At 44.5% G+C, this 21,879-nt stretch overlaps 1 protein-coding gene across 3 annotated transcripts in view; it reads left to right on the top strand.

Annotated features, from left to right (window-relative positions):
• The window catches only part of sbno2b (strawberry notch homolog 2b), a 61,270-nt gene that overhangs the window by 19,063 nt on the left and 20,328 nt on the right, over window positions 1-21,879 (top strand). For all 3 annotated transcript variants that reach the window (XM_068592901.1, XM_068592903.1, XM_068592902.1), the window contains exons 4-5: window positions 3,743-3,866; window positions 21,079-21,264. In XM_068592901.1, coding sequence (XP_068449002.1) covers window positions 3,743-3,866; window positions 21,079-21,264 — 310 coding nt within the window. The remainder of the gene's footprint in view (window positions 1-3,742; window positions 3,867-21,078; window positions 21,265-21,879) is intronic.

Raw genomic sequence — 21,879 nt, 5'->3', positions numbered from 1 at the left:
ATCGAACAGTTGCAAAAAAAATAAATAGAAAATACACAGAGACCTTTCTGCCAATATGAAGATCAAACTCAACGGTCATACCTGCAGTGGAAGTCATCAAGCGTGTCGGAGACTGACGCAGTTAAAGAAGTCAAACAGCTACACCAACAAAAAACAAAAACTTTCAATGGCTTAAAAAACGTCTCTTTATTTAAAACTTCTGTCTGGACCGTTTGCTCCTGGTGTCTCCTGGTGCTTCACTGGTCGGGGTGTTCACATCCCTGACTACATGCAAAACACGAACATGCAAAATAAAACACAAAACGTTGCAGTGCGGTTGAAAAAACTGATGCACGGTGTGTTATGGTAATAAGCTTTAATATGTTGGGTTGTCCTGTTGTTGTTTTATTACATTTTCTTTTTATAGAAAACAATTTAAAAGAGGGAAAATAAGACCGACTTGTTTTTTTGAATCTTTCTTAGCAAACGGCAGTTAGAGTTTGTGGTGGCGTGGTTACGTCCAGCCCGGGCAGAGTCTGTTTGTTTATAGCAGAAGAAGAACAAAACCGACCATAAATCTGCTTCTATTTTCTGATGTCGTGTTTATTTCGGATTGAGTACGACCAACTCTCAAGTCATCAATCACGAAGGATCAGATTGTGTTCTGTATTTTAAGCTAACATGGGATTACAATGCGTGATACCGAACATCATTTCCTCACTATAAACTACATTTCAAACATTTGCAGAAGAAGACACCAGAGCATTTTGTTTTTGACGAATAAGGTGAGCTTTATTTATTTCATTTTTTTATGTCCTCAAGCTGCATTCACACCAATCAGGCCTCGTGGCGAAACCATCAGCATCTTCCCTTTGTTTCACTTTCACACACAACGTGAACATGCAGCAACGGGAAAACAATTACAAGCTTCACGCGGCGAATAAAGGCGACAACCAATTACATTCTGTGAAACGGAGAAGGCAAACTTCATTACTCTTTTCAACCTAGACAAATACGACAGCCACTCCTTCCATTCCCACCCTTCACATGAACAACTTAGATATAAGATATATTAGATTTTCACAGACGTTTATTTAGCCTATTGTAAAGGACTTTACTCCAAAAGTTTGGTTTGACCGGTTGCCTGCTTCTCCCCGCTCTCCACTGTTGATACTGCCTGCAGTGTTTGTCAGTGCTGTGAGTCAAAGTTCCCTTATTGCACAATGTTGTTTGCATGGGAGTTAGACTTCATGAATGTGTTGACTGTGAGGTAGAGTCCTTCCTGTGAAGTCTTTGGAAATTAACAATGAGTCATATTCACATTGTTGGACACTCTCACAGTACCTGGTTATGTATTTAATGAACATGGTTTTCTATGGGATACTGTTTAGGAGTCTTTTAATGACAACTGTTCCGTTTAAATGAGATAAAACATTTGGAATAGTCCTCCTGCCTACTTGAATACGGGGAGAAGATAGCTATTCGATATTTATACTCCACAAAAATGCACCCTGGGGGCCAGTTTTGAGCTTTTTTTATTTATTATTTATTTGTTGCTCCTTTTTATATTTCCAGAGAAGTTCCACAGCAGTGAGAAGTTCATGGCTCTTAAATTCTCTCTTTTTTTTTGACTTAAATGCATTGAAACATGCTGTGCGTTGCAATAATGATTAATAATTCTAATTTTTTGTTAACCCGCCCTAGTACTATCATAATTCTCTTGAAGTTAGTCTCTTTATCAGCACATAAAAGTAGTTTCTTGAGGTGGAATGTTGCGTTATTTGTCTTCACAGGAATTAAAGTATATCTTTATCCTGTTCAAATCCTATATGTATGTATTGTCTCTGCAAAATTAAGGTGAAAATATTCAATATGGGCTTTGTTTCCCATGTTATTGCAGGTTCTACTGCAGTTCAGGTGTTGGAAGGTGTTGATTAGTCGTCACGCAATACCAGACCTTAAGACTGCCCCACATTGTCATGTCTGTAACATACAGCTCTACCAACACTCTGTCAACAAATAAAGCAGACCTTAAGACTGCCCCACATTGTCATGTCTGTAACATACAGCTGTACCAACACTCTACTCCCTTATAATGAAGTTGTCAACAAATAAAGCAGACCGTCTGTCTGTAACTAAAAAAATAGACATATATTATTTGTAATGACGGCATTATTACACGCCTGTCTGGTGTGTCTTTATCCTTTTTTAAATAAGAGATCGTGAAGCAATATCACGGTTCAAAAGATGATCCGTGCTTCGCTTCGGGCTCCGTCGTACGTGAAGGCTCCATAAACACAAACAGTAAGTCAATCAGCTACTTTGGCTAAGGGCCACAGACCAGCTTTGTGTTGTTGGAAAGCAGCTAATGCCGGCCTGCCAGAACTTTAATAATATCACAGAGCTGTAATAATATCACCGTCATATCGCTGTTGGCCGAAAGGCCAGAATAGGGGATTTCCAGTGTGGACGATTGCAACCATTCAGTGTTGTGATCTTTCTGAGAACTGGATGTTTTTATACTGGCACCTTATGATTACATAATGCAATTAACAGAGCCACAGCAACACTTGTGATCACTATATGTTTTTTTTCAGAGTAAAAACCCAAAGAAAAATCGTGTTTTCATCACAAACCAGTGATATTTATGTATATTTATCGTTTTGAATGCAGCTATTTGAACTCGGACACGGTTGAATAAAAAATGTTGCTGCATGTTTGTGTAAAGAGAATAAAAAAACAACCCCACAGGAGCCATGTTTTCAGAGACGGCCTTCCTTTTCATCCTCTCGGTGTGTTTTGAAAACCAAATCAATCGGCCTCGCTGATCTCCGGCCCGTGGTCGAGGACCAGGAGCCAAATCCTGTGAGACGCTTTGGCCGAGCTCAAGCCCTCTGAGCCACAAGCCCTGGCGCCTGATTGGAGGTGAAGGGCGTGGGCGGGCCTAAGAGGAGGACACGGTTAAACCGTGGGTTAGTTTTACTTTCGTAATGAGTGACTCTCCACCTGCTATCAGCAGAGTTGGTGGTGATTTTACGATTGAATCGAAACAGGAACTGTGGCTCGTTGTTGGGAATACAATCGGGGAGAAAGGTCGGTGGAGCTGTTTCTGATACCAACACTGAGCTCAGGGGAGAATGGTCGGCGCTAATGAAAGCTGGATCTATTGTCTTCAAAGCGGGTAGGCGCTGCTTTTGTTCTTTATTCTTTGACTTTCAATAGACGTCTCACTCTTGCCCTTTGTCTTCTTCTTTCAACCTCTCACTCCTTCTGACTTGATATACATGTTGCTCTTATCCATCTTGTGTCTTTGACATTTGAGGTTGTGACTCTGTTGGCACTTTTTGTTTTAGAAAGACACAAGAGCATACTGCCTCTCTCTCCGCTGGCATCGGGCCATTCCATCATTGAATAATCAGACCGTCGCCCACAAACGGAACTGAAAGTGTTTTCACCTGTTGCACCTGCGCTATGTGCACAACGCGATACAGCATTGAAGGTGTTAAGATCACGAGGTGTCACTTCAGAAGACCTCTTCCTCTGTCCTTACACTTCACAACTCCATCACAAGCCGTGCTTTTCGGTGCCCCCTTTCCATTCCTCTACTGGCGCTGCTTATTGCACAGAAATAGAAGGTGGTGGTTTTACTTGGAAGCTTCAAGGTGTAAATGTGTGAAACTGTTTTAACGGCTACTTCTCCTGTTTACTTCACCTGCATTCAAACTAAAGCTCTTCTTCTCTCCCTCTCTTTCTCCCTCCACAGGCAATACCACTTGAACAGCAGCACTACCACCACCACTCCGGATGTGCACATGGACATGTACTCGGGATTCCCTGACGTGGACTTTTCCAGCCTCAACCTCCCTAGGAATGGAGACTTCCCCCAGGTTCGTTTCATGTGGTTTTATTTGCGTTTGCTTTAAAGTAACACTGCCATGAAGATGCATTCGAGTCCATCCATCCCTCTCTGTCTTACTTATCAGAGGGAAGGACCGTGCCTCCCACCCACTTCTTTCATCCTGCGTTTCATGTGTATTCAGCCCGGCTTAATTTACCAAAGAGCCGCCTGATTAAAGGCTGGTGTCGTCTAGACGAGTGCAGCGGGGCCTGCCCCGTTCCTGTCCAGGCATGTCATTAATAAGACACTGTAATTTGACGTCCTTCTCCGCTTCCACACTTCATCTTCAGAAACCGCTGTTAGGTAAAAAAGCCAGAATCTCTTTGTAATGCTCCGCCACGCTTGGAGTGAGTCCACAAAGTGAGATATGTGGCTTTTAAGTGGATCATTTGAGTGTCTTTTGGATTATCTCCAACCTGGGGAGGCCCGACTTTAAGACCAGGGCATTCATTCCAGGGTGCGTAATTGTTAGAGGTGGACAGCAAGAGCGAGGCTGCATGCTTCAACTCGCTCATGTATTTACCTCGCCAGTCCAGGCGATTACTATCCGTCATTTGCATTTTCTATTTCGCTGCACTCTGTGTGTCCGTCCAGCCAATTCCTTATCGTTGGAGTGGTATGAATAGGAGCCAATTGTAATGACACAGGCCAGCGAGTTTCTAATCTGAGGCCTATTTGGGTTGAGCTTGATGAGCGCCGTTAAGGACGCGCACTAAAAAGAAAATATGCTATGATGATGATGAGTTTTAAAGAAAGTCAGTCATGGGTTACGGAGCAGTTTCCCCCCCTTTTACGCTTAGCCCGTCTGACGCTAGAGAGGGCACGGCTATTGGGGTGTTTCCTGGTTCAGCATGAGGCCAAAGCAGTAAATAATAAAAGATGGAAAAGGGCATTTCTTAATTTGATTATGTGGTTTTAAGGCTTTTCACTGAACACTATAAAAAAGTCTCATAGGATCGGTTTGTAACTGCTGTTTGTTGTTTCATGTATTTCTTGTTTTCTATAAATAAAAACCGGCTATGCACTTTGCTGGATAGGGAAACGGTGATGCCAAATAATGGGAGAAAGGTTGCGTTTGTATTATTTAAATACATGAATTGCAACATTCACATTTACATTTAATTAATTCTAACTCACGAGGGAATGCCGTTCGGAAACTGAACCATAAAATACTATAAATGAGCCAATTTGGCATTGAGGGATGTTTTTTTTTCTTTTCTTTTTCCCTAAACTGCTGAGTGCTGGAGCTTAGTTGCGTTTCTTTTTTTTTCTCCTGAGTCTTTCAGCCTGAGGGTTTGATAAAAGCTTACGGCTATATTTGATGAAATTCGATGTTTAGGAAGGGTTTTTGCCAAACTACAAATAGTAGTGTTTGCTCTTCTGTTAAAACATTACAGGGTTCAACATCAGCTTTTGGTTGCTTAAAGAGGTTATCGTTTTTAGTCATTTACCATTTTAGATACTATTATGTTACATGTGAGCATCATAATGGCAATGTGACACGTTTACATGTCATGCGTTTGTGGTTTTGCGGTTTATTGTATATAAGATGCCGGATGACTTTGCTTCCCTGTACTTCACAAATTTCCTTTTTTTTGTTTTCCGTTCCGCTTCATCCGCTTCTCTGTCAGCCGAACCAATTTCCACATTTCTTTGTGACGTCGTGGAGCCCCGATCACAGCAGATCACCATCAGATACTTGTGGTTGGCAATTTGTTGATCTCCATTTTCAGGCTGTATTAGACCCGTGTGTGTATATACACAGAGGTTGTTGTACGTCATTAACTCCCACCTCCCAAAAAAAATGTGTGGGAACATGTGCTGTTGTTGACAATAAGCAACAGAGGGGCGGAAGAACAAATAGACGAGAGGTTTGAAGAACAAAAGAACACATGAAGGCTTTTATATACAAGACAGCGATGTGTCAGCGTGAACCTGAGCGTTGTGATGCTCGGCATGGATTGTGTGATTCACGTGGGGTTTCCCTAGTTTTCCATTTGCTTGTTGTAGCCTGTCTGGCAATAGTCCCCCTCCCCCGTCCTTAAAACATAATTACTAGTGTTTGTGATAATGTTATACTTGTTGGGTTCACATATTTAGCAACGCAGGACTCCACAGTACCATTCTTACGTAGTTTAGTTGAAGTGAGACTCGTCGTCAGCAAGTTTGGTTTCCCGGCAGTGGAGACGTGGAATGTTATGGTGAGAGATGGAGGGAGGGAGGGAGGGAGAGAGAGAGACGTTTTGTGCTTGTGTTGTGCTTCTTCAGCTGTTCTCTCTGGCTTTGGACGCTCCTCCCAACCATGTGAGTCAGAAAATGTAAGTCACGGGGTCATCGTGACTAATCCGCCGCCTCAAACCCAGAACCCTTTTCTTTTCATCCTCTACTTTCTTTTTCCCACCCATCACCACATCACGCTGACCCGTGCCCAATTTTTTTTTCCTCGTCTCCCCCCCATCCACAATTGCAGAGCAGCGTTTCTTGTTGTCCCTGCCCCGTTGAACCACGACGGCACCGAAGACACTGGCTGGAAATTTCCACGTGACTGTGTAGATTTGTCAGGTGACTGCCGTGTTTATGTCGGCTGTTTCCTTGTTTCAGTTACAGCTGTGGAGTCATTAGTGAATGCTGCTTTCGGTTTGCACAGCTTCCCAACTGTGCGACAGTTTGTTTATGCTGTTAACCTCACCCCTCTGTTAGAATACCCTCTTATTGTAAGGAGGGACGCTGTAGGAACATATGGACTTGGATATTTTATCTCTAAATTGAGCCACTTGTTTGTGTTTATGAAAAAAAAAAAACACAACACAGTTGTCGATCATCTGATTTATCGGTACTGAATTTCGCGGACCTCTCTGGGAAAGTTCTCCAGAAATAACCGTTACGCATTTAATTCTTTCTTGGGAGTTACCGGGAAACTAATGAGCCCCTAAAATAAAGCATTATCAAAACACTGCTTTGGGCACAGTGGAATTAAGATAAACAGTGGAAACTCTGACACAACCAAATGGAGGTCTCACCATATTTTCTGATCTCCGTTAACCTGAGGCTCCAACAAAACATAATAGCAGGTCCTTCGCTTTGAAAGAAGTCGAATCTTAAATCTTAGTCGCTGTGGTTCGAAAGCTTAATTGTTCACTTTTCCACAGTGACGCGTGCACACCTGTCCCCCCTTTTGCTCATTTGTGGATCTAAAGTCTCTGACCTTTTTTTATGCAGAGCGTCGGAATGAAAACAAGACTTACTGGAAGACAAAAAAAAAAAAAACAGAACTCATTCACTAACCGCTCTGGCTAACCTCAAAGACAGAACAGCACTTTACAAACACACACACACACACACACACACACACACACACACACACACACACACACACGCACACTCCATGTGCTGTACGTACACGCAAACACTCACTATGGCACGTTTCAGAATATTCACAGTTTTCACCTCTTGCAGCATACTCTCGTTCTTTCTTGATGCGGTTCATCTCACTATTACACACACACACACACACATACTCACATGCGCAGTTAATTTCTAGAAAGAGTTGATGTGCATTAAGTCTGCATTAACAGCGCTTTTCAGTTTTTCTTTTGCCCTATCCTCAATGTAAGTAGCAATGGTTTTTGCCATTATTCTGTGCCTGTAGACCAGCTGGAGATTAATAATGAGGTCAGGTGATAGTGGATGCAATGTTCTTTTTTAAAGTGGGAGAATCCCAGAGCACCCATGTGGGGTATAAGAAGAAGAACCTGAATTTTTCCACTCGGAAAAAGACCCAATTAGTCCACGGAGACATGCTGCAGATGGTCCACTTATTCCAGGGTTACGGTCCAATCATGCATTGACTTGTTAAACTTTGCAACTCCGCAGACTCTCCAGCTGATCCATAATTGCGTCCTTATTTTGCACAGACGGGCCTGGATCAAATCCATTAAACTCGCAATTCTCCTCAGAATCCAATTGCTGCTAAAGACGCTAATATTCCAGGGAAATATGTATGAATTTGTTTCAGTCTGAAGCAACGCTGCCTCTGTAATGTATTTTACGGGCGTAGACGATCATTTGAAGGGTTGTTAATAGGCGCACAGTTTTCTTTTGGGAGTGTGTGCTCCACCTGATCCACTTTAGTTTTAGATTTATCCAGCCTGTGCTCTAAAGTCTTTCTGGATCAAAAACTGCAGTTTTCATTTCAAATCATTTCTAAAGCTCCTACCGCACCTTTTATTTACATTGGCTGTTACGTATTATGTGCACATGCGTCTGCAATACACTACAAAATATATTAGTGATGCAGAATTTCCTGCAGCATGGTAAAAGAAAATTGAATGCACCCAGTTGCACAGCCCGGGTGACACTGATTCTAGCACATCTGGAACCAGAAAATCGATGATGGACTGGAATGATAATCAGATTACGGGAACCAAATCAAAAAATATAATTACAAGATAGTGAAGTGAATAGGATAAGCGGTTCGGGGAATGGACTGGAATAACAAGATCTAAACAATGACAAATTCTTCTCATATGTTGTCTTAAACATTACGATTGTCAGCAGGATTTTTTGCAAAACAGCGAGTGTTCACATGTGCACGTGACGATGAGACGGCATGTCCTCGGTGTCTGCACGGCAACAGTGTTTGTTTGTTTGGTTGTCTGTGAAAACCGGCACGGATCCTCCCCTCCTTTTGGGCAAGGATGCAATCAGGTGTGTATTGAGTATTCAAAAGAAGCTCATCAATGATTCATTCCTCCCCGCTGACCCTCTGTGGCACACACACACACACATGCACACACACACTTCAGAGGATTCCCAGTCATACCATGATGACCGCATGGACAGGCGCCACTCGGTCTCCGAGAGTCTGGCTCCCCTTCGGTCCGGCAGAGACGGGCATTACAGTACCTCCACCACGCTGACTTGATATCACGTATTACTGGAAGCCGGGCGTGTGGGAACGGGTCCCATCTATTCCCTTCGTTAAGAATAATAAATCACATTCATTCTTCCTTCCATTTGTGACTGGCTCTTTAACAGTTAACATCGCTTTTCTGTCAGAAAAACAAATGTTACGGCACTGTCTTTGATCAGCATCTTGGATTTGTTGAAATAGCCCATTTCCGACTGGATTCCCAGAATAGTCTTCTTTTTTCTCTCTCAAACAATCAGTTCCAGTAAGCGAGAATGACCATCCATGATTAAGTATTTGTTTATAATTGTGCAAGAAGTAGTGTCTGCCGCCCGAGTCAGACCCTGTGAACGGGCAGACTTTCAGGCTGCACTTGACCTGTTATTACATTCCTGACCACTTCAGCTGTCTGCTCCTCACTTAAGCTGTTAAGAATGTGTTTTTTTATAGTATGGGTGCTTGGGAAAACTATAAATGTAGTTGTCAAAGCCCTTTCAAAGTTGATTAACACAAGGAAGCTGAATTATTAGGCAATGTTTTGACAGGCGAGCTGAGTCTGCTGGGAACCGCACTCTCAGAAGTGACACACTGCCCCAATTAGCTAATTTGACAACACAAGAGATGCCAATTAAGGATGTTTTATTATTTCTCCCTGACAACCCACCCTTGTTGACCGATCAACAACCGAGAGGATTTGTGCTTTGCGTGCAGGGGTTGCAATAACCGATGCTCAAAAACAGGTCATCACCTGTACGCGAGAGTTGACAGCTCCAATGTTAACTGCATTGTCGTGGACAGGCTTTCCCAGTAAGACTCCACCCCTTCAATTAGTTTAGCTAATTGTCAGCCTAGAGTCTGCCTGGTATAGGCTGCCCTGTCTGAGGTTCAGAATGGCTTTAAACGTAGCTGTGTGTATGGTTTCATTTGTCTGTGAATATATTACATATCAAGACTCAAGCTAATTCGCACTGTAGTTAGCAGCCGTTCCGCCTCTGGCACACTCTGACCAGGTTTTTAAAAAATGTATTAATCAGTCAAAAATGCTTGTTGGTTCACTGTCAAACGGTTATTTTATTTACATCCCGAGCCGGCCTCCACTGCTTCCTCCTCCCCACGAGCCGTTCACATGCATCGGGAACGACGGCGAGAGCAGCAGCCCTGAAACTGAGCCAGTGCAGACGAATGGGAAAGACGAAAAGCAGAGTATGAAGTCAGACAGACAGGCAGTCAGTCAGTCAGGGGAGTCTGTCTCTAAATATAATAATCATTAAGTAGAGGTCCAGGCCCATTAAACGTAGCGGTAAGCAGCGGGGTGTGAGGAGCGGCCAGGTCCACAGCGCAGCGCTGTTTACACTACAAATGCGGTTGAGTTACACCATGTACAGTAAAATGGGCCCGACTGCCAGTAACTCTAGTCACTTACCAACAAAAGCATCATTTCCTGAAAGCTCCTCCCTCCCTCTTCTCCCCACCTCTCCCCTCCCCTTCTCTGCTCTCTCACTCGCTCTCCAACCACCTTTTCTTTTTTTCTTTTTTTTTTTAGCTTTGAGGAACTAGTCCACAATAATGACTTATGACTAAGCCCTCTACGCAAATACCTGACCGTCCCGCTGAAGCAGGAAGCAAGTTGTAGACTTGCCCGAGTCTCTTGTGTGTGTGTGAGGGGAACAGAGGTGTGTGTTTGTGTGTGTGTGTGTGTGTGTGTGTGTGTGTGTACATCTGTGTGTGGGTGAGCTCATTGCCTCGAGCGTACCTGAGGTAGAGGCAGATGTGTGTGCTGAACCATAGAGGAGCTGAGACAGGGCTAGCGAGAGTCCCGTTTTTTGGGTGGAAGTGCACCAGCTGTAAGGTGAATACCAACACTTTGACCAACACATGGATGACGCTGTTGCGTTCAGGGACCCAAGGTGAAGCAGGAGTGTTTTGTGCGTGTGTTTTTTAACACCCCCACCCTGCCGCATTTGGACCCATGTCTCTCATGCAGCTCTGGACTAAATTGTATTCACAGCTCGGACGACCGCTTCCCAAGGTACTGTTTGCTTCTTTAACATATAAAAATTAAGTCTGTTGCTTTAAGCCCTGCTGTTATTTTGTCAGTATTTAAACAGTTTGAGAGGGAATTGTGCCAAAGTGAAAGCTGCTCGTGTGGCGAGTTTTATTGTCCTTATCGAGGGACTTCTAGATATGACGCGTACTCATGGCTGTGTGTTTCTTTTTTATTTTAACTTCCTTGAATTTATCTTGTAAATGCTTCCGTAATATCAGAACAGTAATGTGGGCTGGCGAGGCCTGTGAACTTTCTCCACTCAGTGTTGTCTGTCTAGACTAGAGCTTGGCTTGCGTTAGAATTGAAAAAAAACATTACACTATATTGAAAAGTTAAAAGGGAAGTTAGTGCTCAACTACAAGAAAGTCAATTTCAAATAGGAGGTTTTCCTGGACAAAGACTGAGCTGCATCCAAAACTAGAGAACATGTAATGTTATTTTAAAAGAGGACTACGTGTAAGACAACACTGGCATTGTCCTTTTTCAATAAACAGCGAATGTGTGAAAGAAAGTAAGGTCTTGGGCTCACTGTTGAGGAGTTGCCAGCTCGTCAGGCCGTGGATTTCTTTGTTGGCAAACCAAAGTCAGTCAACCGCTCTGCTTTTTAAGACTCCCGTTTCCAGCCAGGAACTATGACAAATGATTATCTGCCTCACTCCTCAGCGTGTTCCAGTAAATGCGAGAACCTGATATCTTGTCAGGCTAAATAGCACTCTTGTCTGTTTACTGGATGGCCGTTAAATACAGCCATTGTTGCCACCGCACTGCAAATAGATCTTTACGGCCGTCTACGTTGTGCTTGTGGAATTGTCTTGAAATCTCTTTCATGTCTTTATTGGATTGCTGAATCCATTTTCAGCATTTTGTATTTATCTCAAGAAAATCTGAGAGTTGTTCCAAGTAGTTTATGCTTTTTCTTAGTCTGTTTTATTGTAGTTCTTTTTCACATTGACTCAGCCGACTGTTGCTCCTGTAACATGCTGACTCTACATATGTAGTAATATACGTAGTAATATACGTAGTATCCATACATCAACATCTCTTATCTCATATCATGTAACAACACGACAGCCTCTTGGTGGGCACATGATGTCGGTTTCCTGGCACTACGTTAAACCTCAAGCACGGCCTAGGCGTGCTGCTTACGGGAAGTGAATGAACAATGATGGGGAGGACGAGTGAGTGCATTGGGGTGGGCTGACTGATGATGACTGATGATGATGATGATGAGTGGTGGTGGTGGTGGGAATGGAGCAGCGAGATAATAAAGCATGGAGGCCAGAAATGCAGATTTCTTTAGCTGAAAATATTAAAAGCCGTCGCCTCGCGTGGCCCCCGTTACCAACACGCGGCCACTTTGGCAGTAATTACATCTATTTCATGAGCGGTGCGGTTAATATATCATAATTAGAATTGCAACGGTGGAACAGCTCAGGGTGGTGCGAGGTGAAGAGACAACCCGACAGGGGGATCTCCCACATGATTATTGCTGGCTGTTAAAAAAACAAGTCATGCAAAGGATACAAGAGGCAGTAAACCTGCCAGGTCTGCAGCAGGACGGAGACGTCACAGTGCAGGTTTCATCTGGTCTCACTGGTCATGAATTCACTTCCTTGATTTCACTTTGTCTGGATTTTTAACAATATTTTCAATAAATGATCAGATGGGTATATTTATCCCCAGTCTGATTTTGGCCAGAGAGCTTTGTTTTCCTCATCATCCCTCTCTCTTCGTTCCTGTCTCTACATGGTTGTCTGTTTAAAAAGTAGAAAAGAAGATAAAACTGTAAAAAATAAGTGGATATGGAAGGGTCTCAATGGATTTCTTGATATGTTTGTTTAGTTGCTCGTCGGTGCAGACATTTCCCCGCAAAAATCACACCAGAATCATTTTAATATTTCTTTATTTTTTTGCCATGTCGCACTACTCCGTTTGACCCGGCCTTTGACTGGATGGACTTTATGTCGAAGTGAAAGACGTTTTACTCGACTTGGCACGGGAGTCAATGTGTCCCAGCTCAAGGTTGTAAAAAGACTAAACGCCCTCCTCGGTTAGCGGTTGAATCTTTTCCAACTTAACGGGACAATGAGCTCACCTTCCTGAGTCACAGCGCCATCGCGCTCCACCGACCGCAGGTGTGTGAAAGTGTTGCCGGGTGAGCGGACACGCACAAGACAAATAAGAGCTAGGTTATTTAAGGTAATGCGAGAACCTGTGAGTGTACACTTCAACTGCACGCCCGCTTGTCATGTAGACTTGGTCTCCCACGAGAATAAATAGTCAAACGATAACTCACACGCGAATATCAACGTGAGAACATCGAGACTGTTAATGATTATTAGAGCAATTAGAGGTTTAAAACAAACCCACCTGCATGAGGTTTTGTTTTGTTTAAACTATGCAATTACTGTTATTTTAAAGTTACGACACGACCGCGTTGTTTTGCTCCGAATTCGACCGCGTTCTCAGTTATTTTCCCCCTACGTGACGGCGTCTGCCCTTGTTGCAAGTATGGCGCAATTGCTGCTTCCCTGCGACGTCATCTTGCGTCAACGCTCCCCCTCACATCCACTTTTCTCCCCACAGAGGACGCAGGCTCACACATGCAGTGAGTTTATCTTCAACGCACATAAACACAAAAGAAAAGCCACACTTGCACACGCACGTAGTGTGAGACCATGTGAATCATTTCTTTGTTTGTAATGTTATCTTGGTTCCACAATCGCATATCCTTTTTTTCCCAGAAGCCCACCATATTTTTTTGGAGATTGACGTTGGCTCTTTTTTAATCTTAAAAAATAAATAAAAGTTCAGTTGAAGATACAGGTTCAAGGTCCTGAGACACGTCTCTGTCAATTCCAGCACATCCTTATGGCACCGCTACTTCCTCTTGGGACAAATCCAAGAACATAACATGAAAATCAACAGATGAAAATCGCTCTGTCTGTCTCTCTCTCTGTCTTTTTCTCTGTCTGTCTGTCTTTCTGTGTCTCTCTTTTCTCTCTCTCGCTCTCTCTCTCTGTCTCTCATGTCCTCTCTCTGACTCTCTCTCTCTCACTCTCTCTATCTGTCTATCTCTGTCTCTCTCTCTCACATGTCCTGTCTCTCCCTCATATCCTCTCACTCTCTCATTCCCTCTCTCTGTCTCATGTCCTCTCTCCTTTATGTCCCCTCTCTGTCTCTCTCATGTCCTCTGTCTCTCTTTCATGTCCTCTCTCTCTCTCTCTCTCTCTCTCTCTCTCTCTCTCTCTCTCTCTCTCTCTGTCTCTCTCTCTCTCTCATATCCTCTCACTGTCTCATTCCCCCTCTCTTTTTTCTGTCTCTTTCCTCTTGTTTTTTTAAAATTATTTTCTCAACTTTTTCGTCCTCCTTCTGCAGAGAAAGAAACACAAATCTGCCAGCTAGATGAATTCTCTGGCAGGTGCCGTGTGGATCGCAGAGCCTCGTTAGCTTCTAGTAGCCGGCTCGCTGCCGGTCTCAGGGTTCCCTCTACGCAGAACATCTAGCGGAGCAGTTCTTTGAGGCGGCGCCGTCGTTCGGCTGCCAGCTGGGACACTTGACATGGCAACCTCTTACTTTCCAGAACATATGGAAACACTGGAAAATTCCAGGAGGCTTGTAAGCGTCGAGCGGCCTCCTGGCTCGCTTTACTCAGACTTGGCACGGCATGAAGGCTTTCCTGTCAGGAGGTCGTTGGACGGGCCACGCCGCTCCGCTTGGCCCTCGTGGAGTCGGTCATGGATAGGCTCGGCAGCGATGACGCAATACTTGTCCGTTGACCCCCACGACTACAACAATGTAAACACCAACGAAAACAGATCATTGCTGCTATTATTATTTCTTTTTTTTTATTATCTCCTCGAAATAATATTCACACGTTTTAATTTCAGCACAGTTTTCAAGGAGAGTCAACCTTGCTCTTTAACAAAAACAAATCGTCAATCATTCAAAGAATTATACTAGAAAGCAGTTTTGGCTTGAGACCTGAGACTTTTTGGTTGTCTTGCTTTTGTTTGCGTACAGTTGTGTGACTAAAGGGTTGAAAACAAGTTGGAAAGCTTTTCCATGTGTATTAAAAAAAAAAATACAATGGCTTTTTGACAAATTGGCTCCTGGATCAAAGCTCTGGGATAAGATGAATTATGTCTGCATGTCTTCCAGCGTCATTTGTGGATACAAAGACAGCTTCTACTGTCCACACAAGACTTTGTGTGCTCAACTATTACACACTGCAGCAAATCAATGAAATCAAAGACGTCTGACTGCTACCGGGATTCTCGATGCACTGACGGGGAAACAAAAAAGCTATCTCAGAAACATGTACAAAAAAAACACAGTAAATGCAAAGCGTTTTTACCAACTGAACAAGTGAAAATTGGCTGGTAAGATATCTTTAAATAAGATGTCGTATTTAGACCTTTTCATTATCAAAACAAAACTTAAAATTGGCTGGGAAAACGCATCTTGAGTGAGCTTTCACAAGTATAAGTCAGTGTTATGTGTCGCAACAAGCCCGTGTTGCTCAAACGTGGTATTTTCTCCACACAGCAAGACATTTGCAATGTCTAGAAACGGGTCCCCTTGTATCTCACTGAAATGCTACTTGTTAGGCGTCTCATATGAATGTTTGTTGGCGAGTTAATCGACACATTTACGTGGTAAGATGTGGCGCTTTTGCAGTCAGAGCTGGTTTTCCATAAAATGCAAACAAGCGGCGTCTGCTTGAAGAAAAGGAAACGCTTCGAGCCGTGCTATAAAAGTCCCGGCCCGACAGATATGTCAGGGATGTAGGACACGCAGACATCTTGGCATAACATAATCCAGACAGAAAGGGAGACACACCAGTGGTGGCTTTTTAGTACCGGGCCTGAGACCCGCCGCATGCAAAGACACACACACACACACACACACACACACACACACACACACTGGCCATCAATCAGGTTTTGTTGACTGCATGGACAAACAGCTGACCCCAGAAGAGGGAGAGCTTGGGATGGGGGTTGTTTTAGTCAGCTGACCATCAGTGTGAGGTGCTGGCTGGTTTATTAACCCTCCATCACTCCCCCTCCATTCACACACACACACACACACACACACACACACCACAGGAACTGACAGTTTCTAGATCACAAACGAGAGACATGACATTTTTTTTTTCCAACGGTTATAGCCGTCAGATACTTGACTGTGATTGGACTCGCACATCCACATCGTAGTGTTGCAGCAACAATTTCAGGCTCAGGCGGGAGTTGCAGCCAGTGCGGCAGGGATGAGTCCTGAAACCAGGAAATGAGTTGGCATTTAGGCACATCCGGTTCCTTCGTCTTGTAGTCAATGGGTTTATTGTTTTGCAATGCCTCGAAATAACGTCTGAGGTTAACACAAGCTTTGTTCCAGGCTTTTTTGTTTGTCCCTGAAAAAAAGGTGGGTCCTAACCAAAGTCATAAAAGTGGTGTTCATTTGTAAAGAGTATCTTGCTGGGGAAAAAAGGTGCAAGTCTCATAAAGGTTTTGTTTGCCAGAAGGTTACTTATCTTCTGCAATAATCCCAAAACCCTTTTAGTCGAGGGAACCGGTGCGATGCTAACTTCCAGGTTGGCCTACAGAACGACGCCATCCCTGCAGCTTTAGATATATACACACAATGATACAATCGTGACAAAGGTCCAAGTGGGTACAGTGTTAGAGTTGCTCTTATGTTGAACCCTGTAAGGGGCCATAGCCATCAACAGCTTCTTGTTAAAATGCTCTTACGTTTTAGTTTCTCCCAGTCGACAAACACTACAGTGCACAACAGTAGGCATTGGTTTAAGTGTACATTTTCTTCATCACACGTTGCGTAATTGTGTATTTCTATCCTCATTTAACTATCTGAGACAGAGAGGGGATGGGGAAACGAGGGCGACGGAGTATTAAAAAAGTCCTGTAGAGAAAATAAGCAAGAGGTGACTGCAAAATACGGGTGAGACGATGAGGTCTTTCGAGGTGTGTTTGTGTTTTGTTTGTGCTCGTGGGTGTGCAGGGTGACTTCTTTTCTGGCCTTGTGAAAGCTGGCAGTGTGTAGGAGGGGAAAGCCTGGAGCTCGGCCTGCTTGGTTTGTCTGGGTGCCTCGACCTGGCTGAGGCAGGTTGTCGAGTTCAACAGGAAGTGGTCGAGGACTATATGCACATGTTCTTGTATACTTTTTGTTAGCCTCTAATGTGTGGCATTAGACTAAGGAGAAGGGAAACTAAGGGTTATTTATTTTGCGGGGTCTTTAACGGCGTAAAGCCGGCGAGGAGACAACGTGCCCGTCGTTGCGCCAGCGAAAGTGTGTTGACATGCCAGCTGTTTCCAACATGCCAAAGAAACTTGTGTTGAGAAGTAGCAGCTGGCAACACCACGTGTGTCACAGGAGGCCGGTGGCTGTCTGTGTACTTTCCTCTGGGGTGCAAGACACAGAGGATCTGACCAAAAACCAAAAGAAATTGGTGAGGCGGGGGGAGGAAAGAGGCACAATAAATGAAAGAAAAAACGGGTCACACATCACATCCAAAGTGTAGACGACAACTTTCCATAATTTTAATTTGAGAGGCTACGATTGTAACATCATCGAGCTGCTTCTGCTGAACATATTCTTTAAAGGACATGTGCTTCAGGACGGTTCACATCTGATAAGCAACACGGATATTGTGGTCTGTCATCATTGATAGGATTTGTGATTAGGAACCATCTGTCCTTTAATAGCAAGAGAGCAACATTTACGGACAAAGAGAAGTACTCTCGAGAAAGATAGGCCTGGTGACTTCCTTGTATGGCAGCGCCTGAGCTTATCATCGGTGTCGCTGAAGTCATTATTATCAGGAAGGGATGTTACTCACTTCTGCCGACGCGATCGTTGCTCATATTTATAGTAGCCTGAGTGTACTTTGTTGCACTTAGATAAAGGATTCAGTGGGATTAAAAAATGTTTTTAAAGAGGGGGAGGGAGGGGGGGGTGTTTTATGACACTATTCCAGATTGCTCTTCGCACTGTAAATACATCGTAACAGACGATGAAGCCGGGCTGTTTGTGGGCGGTTTGTGTGAAGAAGTGTATTTTTCCCAGTTCAGACTCTTAAGAGCTGGGCTTTTCTGCCGCGGCTCCTCGCGGGCCGAGTGCCTCCATTAATCATCGGCAGGCAGACAACTGTCATTATCCAGGCACTCGAGTACAATTTGCCGCTTCTCTGGGCACCCGACGTGATGAGCGGGCACTAGCATATATGTGTGCTATGCTCCCTTTTTTTTACAGAGATTTTCACAGCGAGTCTGTTAAGACTATTGGCCGGTGGTCACAGGAGGGCCGGCATTTGTTCGCTGTTTGACTGTGGGATGGGGGGAGGCACGCTGCTGGCTTCAGGATTCATAGCGGGGGGAGAAATGGACGTGGAGGGAAGAACCCGGCAGCGTGGATAAACAGCGTGCATATGGGCTTTTTACATATTCTCCTGTGTACGTGTACACACACACACACATGTCCCATGGATTTCTCAGAATTTGCAATCAAGATTTTAAGTGGGATGTCATTCCCCTTTTAAACAATTTAAAAAAGGAAACATGCATGTGTATATATATTATGCGCAGCAGAGGAAACGAAGGCCAGAGAGAGAGAGAGGCAGGATTAGGGGTTTTACGCTTGTGTGGCTGTGTGCTGTGCAGGGAGCCAGATTACCATCAGAGCAGTTGGAATTCAGGCCTTATCTCCGCTCGGCAGGACCCGGTCTTCGTAACAGTAGATGAACTAGCCCTCGGTACGGGCCTGCCGGGGGGACAAACACTGCTGCCTCTGTTACGCTCTGCTTAACAACTCGATTAGCATGGCACCGAGGTCGGCCGCGTCTTGGTTAGCGCACAACCAACCTGCTGCAATGTGTTTTTCTTCTTCCTGTGATATTCCTCCTCTCTCGCCGTGGAGGACGGTGTGGTTCGTCTTAATGACAGCGTTGCATCACAATTACGCTCTCGTGACACGATCGCGGAGCGTGAACGTAGCACACGGAGCAATGAACCCTGCAAAGTGTAAATACATTTCACATATTTGCGGAACATATTTTAGGGCTCGAGGTTTGAGTAAGCGACACATTGAAGTCATGGCAGGCTTTTTAGTTCATCTTTCGTTTCGTAAAATCTTGTTATTGTAATCTTTTGTAACAAAACGCTCTGTTTTTTCCATGGTGAAATACATGTGTGCTCATCTCTGTGTTTCCACAATTATGCATCTGTGGAATGATGGCTCTGGTGACATGGTGTCCTTTTTTCGGAGCCTGGTTGTTTACTTAACTATCCTCAACCCCCACACCCGAAAAAGAAGAGGAGGGTGGGGGGAGGGGGTGGCAGTGAAAAGATAGCAAGACACACACAGCCGATAGGATAAACAAATAAAAAAGAAAGAGAAAGGATACGTGGTAGAAAGTGGCAGGTTGTGTGTCAGAGAGTGTTAGTGATATTTTAGAGGAGGAGGGGAGGTCTTTCCACATCTACACTTCTGTCACCATAGAAAAGGCAGTTATTCCACTCAGCTGTTCATAAAGCAGAACAAACTGTGGAGAGCCTGCTCTCAGAGCTCGTGACTGATCTTGCTCTCAGGAAGCAGAGGAGGGAAGGGAAAGGTGCAGGGGTGAAGGGAGCCGCTGTACCTTTTTTTTGTATTATTTATTATTTCAAAGCTCTTCTCTGGCACTCAAACACCCACAGCGAGTCAACGTCACAGGGCGAAGATTTCCTTGTGCGTCTGTAAAGGGTGTGAGCCTGTGTTGCGTCCGGCCTGCTGCTGCTGCTGCCGCCACGTTCCCACGGGATTCAGTCACGTCAACACGGACACCTCTCCGTCTCGTCCTCTCCGTCTCGTCCTCTCACGCTGGTGAAACATTTTCAGCCGAGCTGTGACAGAAGTCCTCGCAGCTTCTCGGCATTAATCACATCACATCGCTGGCACATCCTTGAGATTGAGGCTCGTCGCTTTTCGGTTTATTTTTATCTGAAAAAAGTGTCTCTCCGGAGACGCTGTAAATAAAAAAACCATGTAAGCTTATTTATAGCCGAGGAAGCTACAGCGACGTGAAATCTAAGTATATTAGTCTACTAAATCATTTGTTTACAGCGCAGCGACCGGGCCTTAAAAGGTTGATTTGCTCCTCTGCCTGGAGTTGGATGAAAAAGATTCTCATGTCTTATACTCTAAATATGGCGGCACCGTAAGCGACCGGCTTACTTGGCTTTCGCACGGCGAGGTTATAAAACTCACCAATAAATCTCTTTTTATTTTAGTGACAAAACCCTGAGTGTGAAAAAACGCAGACTTGCCGTTTTACCGTTGCCGTTATATCCATTTATGCAGCGCGTATAAAGTCAATCTGCTCATCTAGGTGATGAACAAGTCCCTAAAACAGTACGTGGAACTGTAGGATGATAGTTTGGTTGTTTTCACGGCTGCTTCATGGCCCTCAGGAGGAGGTAGTTTAAAACACAGGGGTGTGGGAACCGGAGTATAAATCCAGGGAGCATAAATGTACACACACACTCCTTCAGGCAAAAGCGTACAATAAAAAAAAAACTCGAGCCGCACTCCCATTTCCAAATCAGCTTCTCCTCTGTTCGGCTTTGTCGTGGTGTCCACCATGTCCTCAAATCCCTCCGCCCCTATCTCCTCCCCATCTCCATGTTTATAAGTCTCCAGTGAGAGGCTAGTTAAGGCACACGGCATGCTAATGGCTCGGAGGGGATATGAATAGAGGGGGCGACTGGAAGGCGGCCATAGCTGAAATGACACACAGACACTAGCGCTCTCATTATGCCGGCCCCTCGCTTCTTTTTTTTTCTCGTACGTGCTCTTTCTCACACATCTGCGTGTGATTAGATTTTGTTTAGGCTACTCGTGTTACTCCCAAAAGAGCGCAGCATTGGCTGAGCTCCAGAATGAATGGGACAACTTTATTGTCTGTGGTTCTTTCCCATCCATACACCTTTCTTTTTTTCCCTCACGAATGCGCCTATTATTCTGCATAACCTGTGTGTTGTGTCTACTGTATGATATGTAATGAGGATGTATTGTTCTCCATCATTTCCAGGTAACGCTTGAGGGGGGAAAAGGAATTGTTTGGGAAGCCTGTGTCCGGCTATTGTTGCATACGACATGTACTCACCAATACGTTGTCTCGTTCTCGAGGTTGAACCTAACACCTCCTCTCTTCTTTTTTGTTGTTGTGTGTGTGTGTGCCTCCAGGACCTGTCCTGCATTGATGACCTCTCCACAAACTCTCTGTTCTCCTCTCCGGCCGACTCGCTGTCGGAGTATGCTGACGCGCAGCCCTTCATCAGCCCGGACAACCTGAACACGGTGCCCACCCTCTGGGACGTCAACACTAGCAACACCACCACCGCCACCACACCAGCACAGAGCCAGCTCGAGGTCAGCACATACACACACACACACACACACATACACACACTATTACCAGAACCACAGATTACCACAACAACAGCTCACAAGCCACACACGCACGTCTGTTTTGGGGCGACGTGGAGCCGAGCGTTCGGGTCGGCGGGTCGGACCCCCCACCCCCTCTCCCTCCTCCTTCTGCTCCATAAACACAAGCGCTGTTCTGGCTTTCTGCCACTTCTCGCTCTCAGATGGGACTTTCACGAGTTTGTGTTCATTCCTCCGAGCGCCGACGGCATCTACGCTCCAACCCCACGCCTCCGTGCAATCCATACACATGAAAACAATTGCGTTCTTGTATTAATATTTAATTTGATTGTGCGCAGCCCCCCCCCCCCCCCCCCCTCTTTTCTGTCGCTCATTTTGAGTGGAAAGGATTTAACCCGATTTGCATCGCTGTAATTTAATTTCCATGATCAGTTACTGAACATGTTGACTGTGGCTAATGCTCTGTAATCTGTTTTTAACTATCAGACATAAAACAATTCTCTGACACTTATCGCAACTATTACAATTACTACCATCTACACTTAGTTATTTGGCTTCAATGGAGTCGTCGCTTTATTTAATGTACTTTAAACACAC

Source organism: Clinocottus analis, unplaced genomic scaffold, assembly GCF_023055335.1.
Source record: "Clinocottus analis isolate CAN_PGR_092001 unplaced genomic scaffold, fCliAna1.0.p SCAF_28, whole genome shotgun sequence".
NCBI lineage: Eukaryota > Metazoa > Chordata > Actinopteri > Perciformes > Cottidae > Clinocottus > Clinocottus analis.
This window is presented reverse-complemented; position numbering and strand designations above follow the sequence as displayed.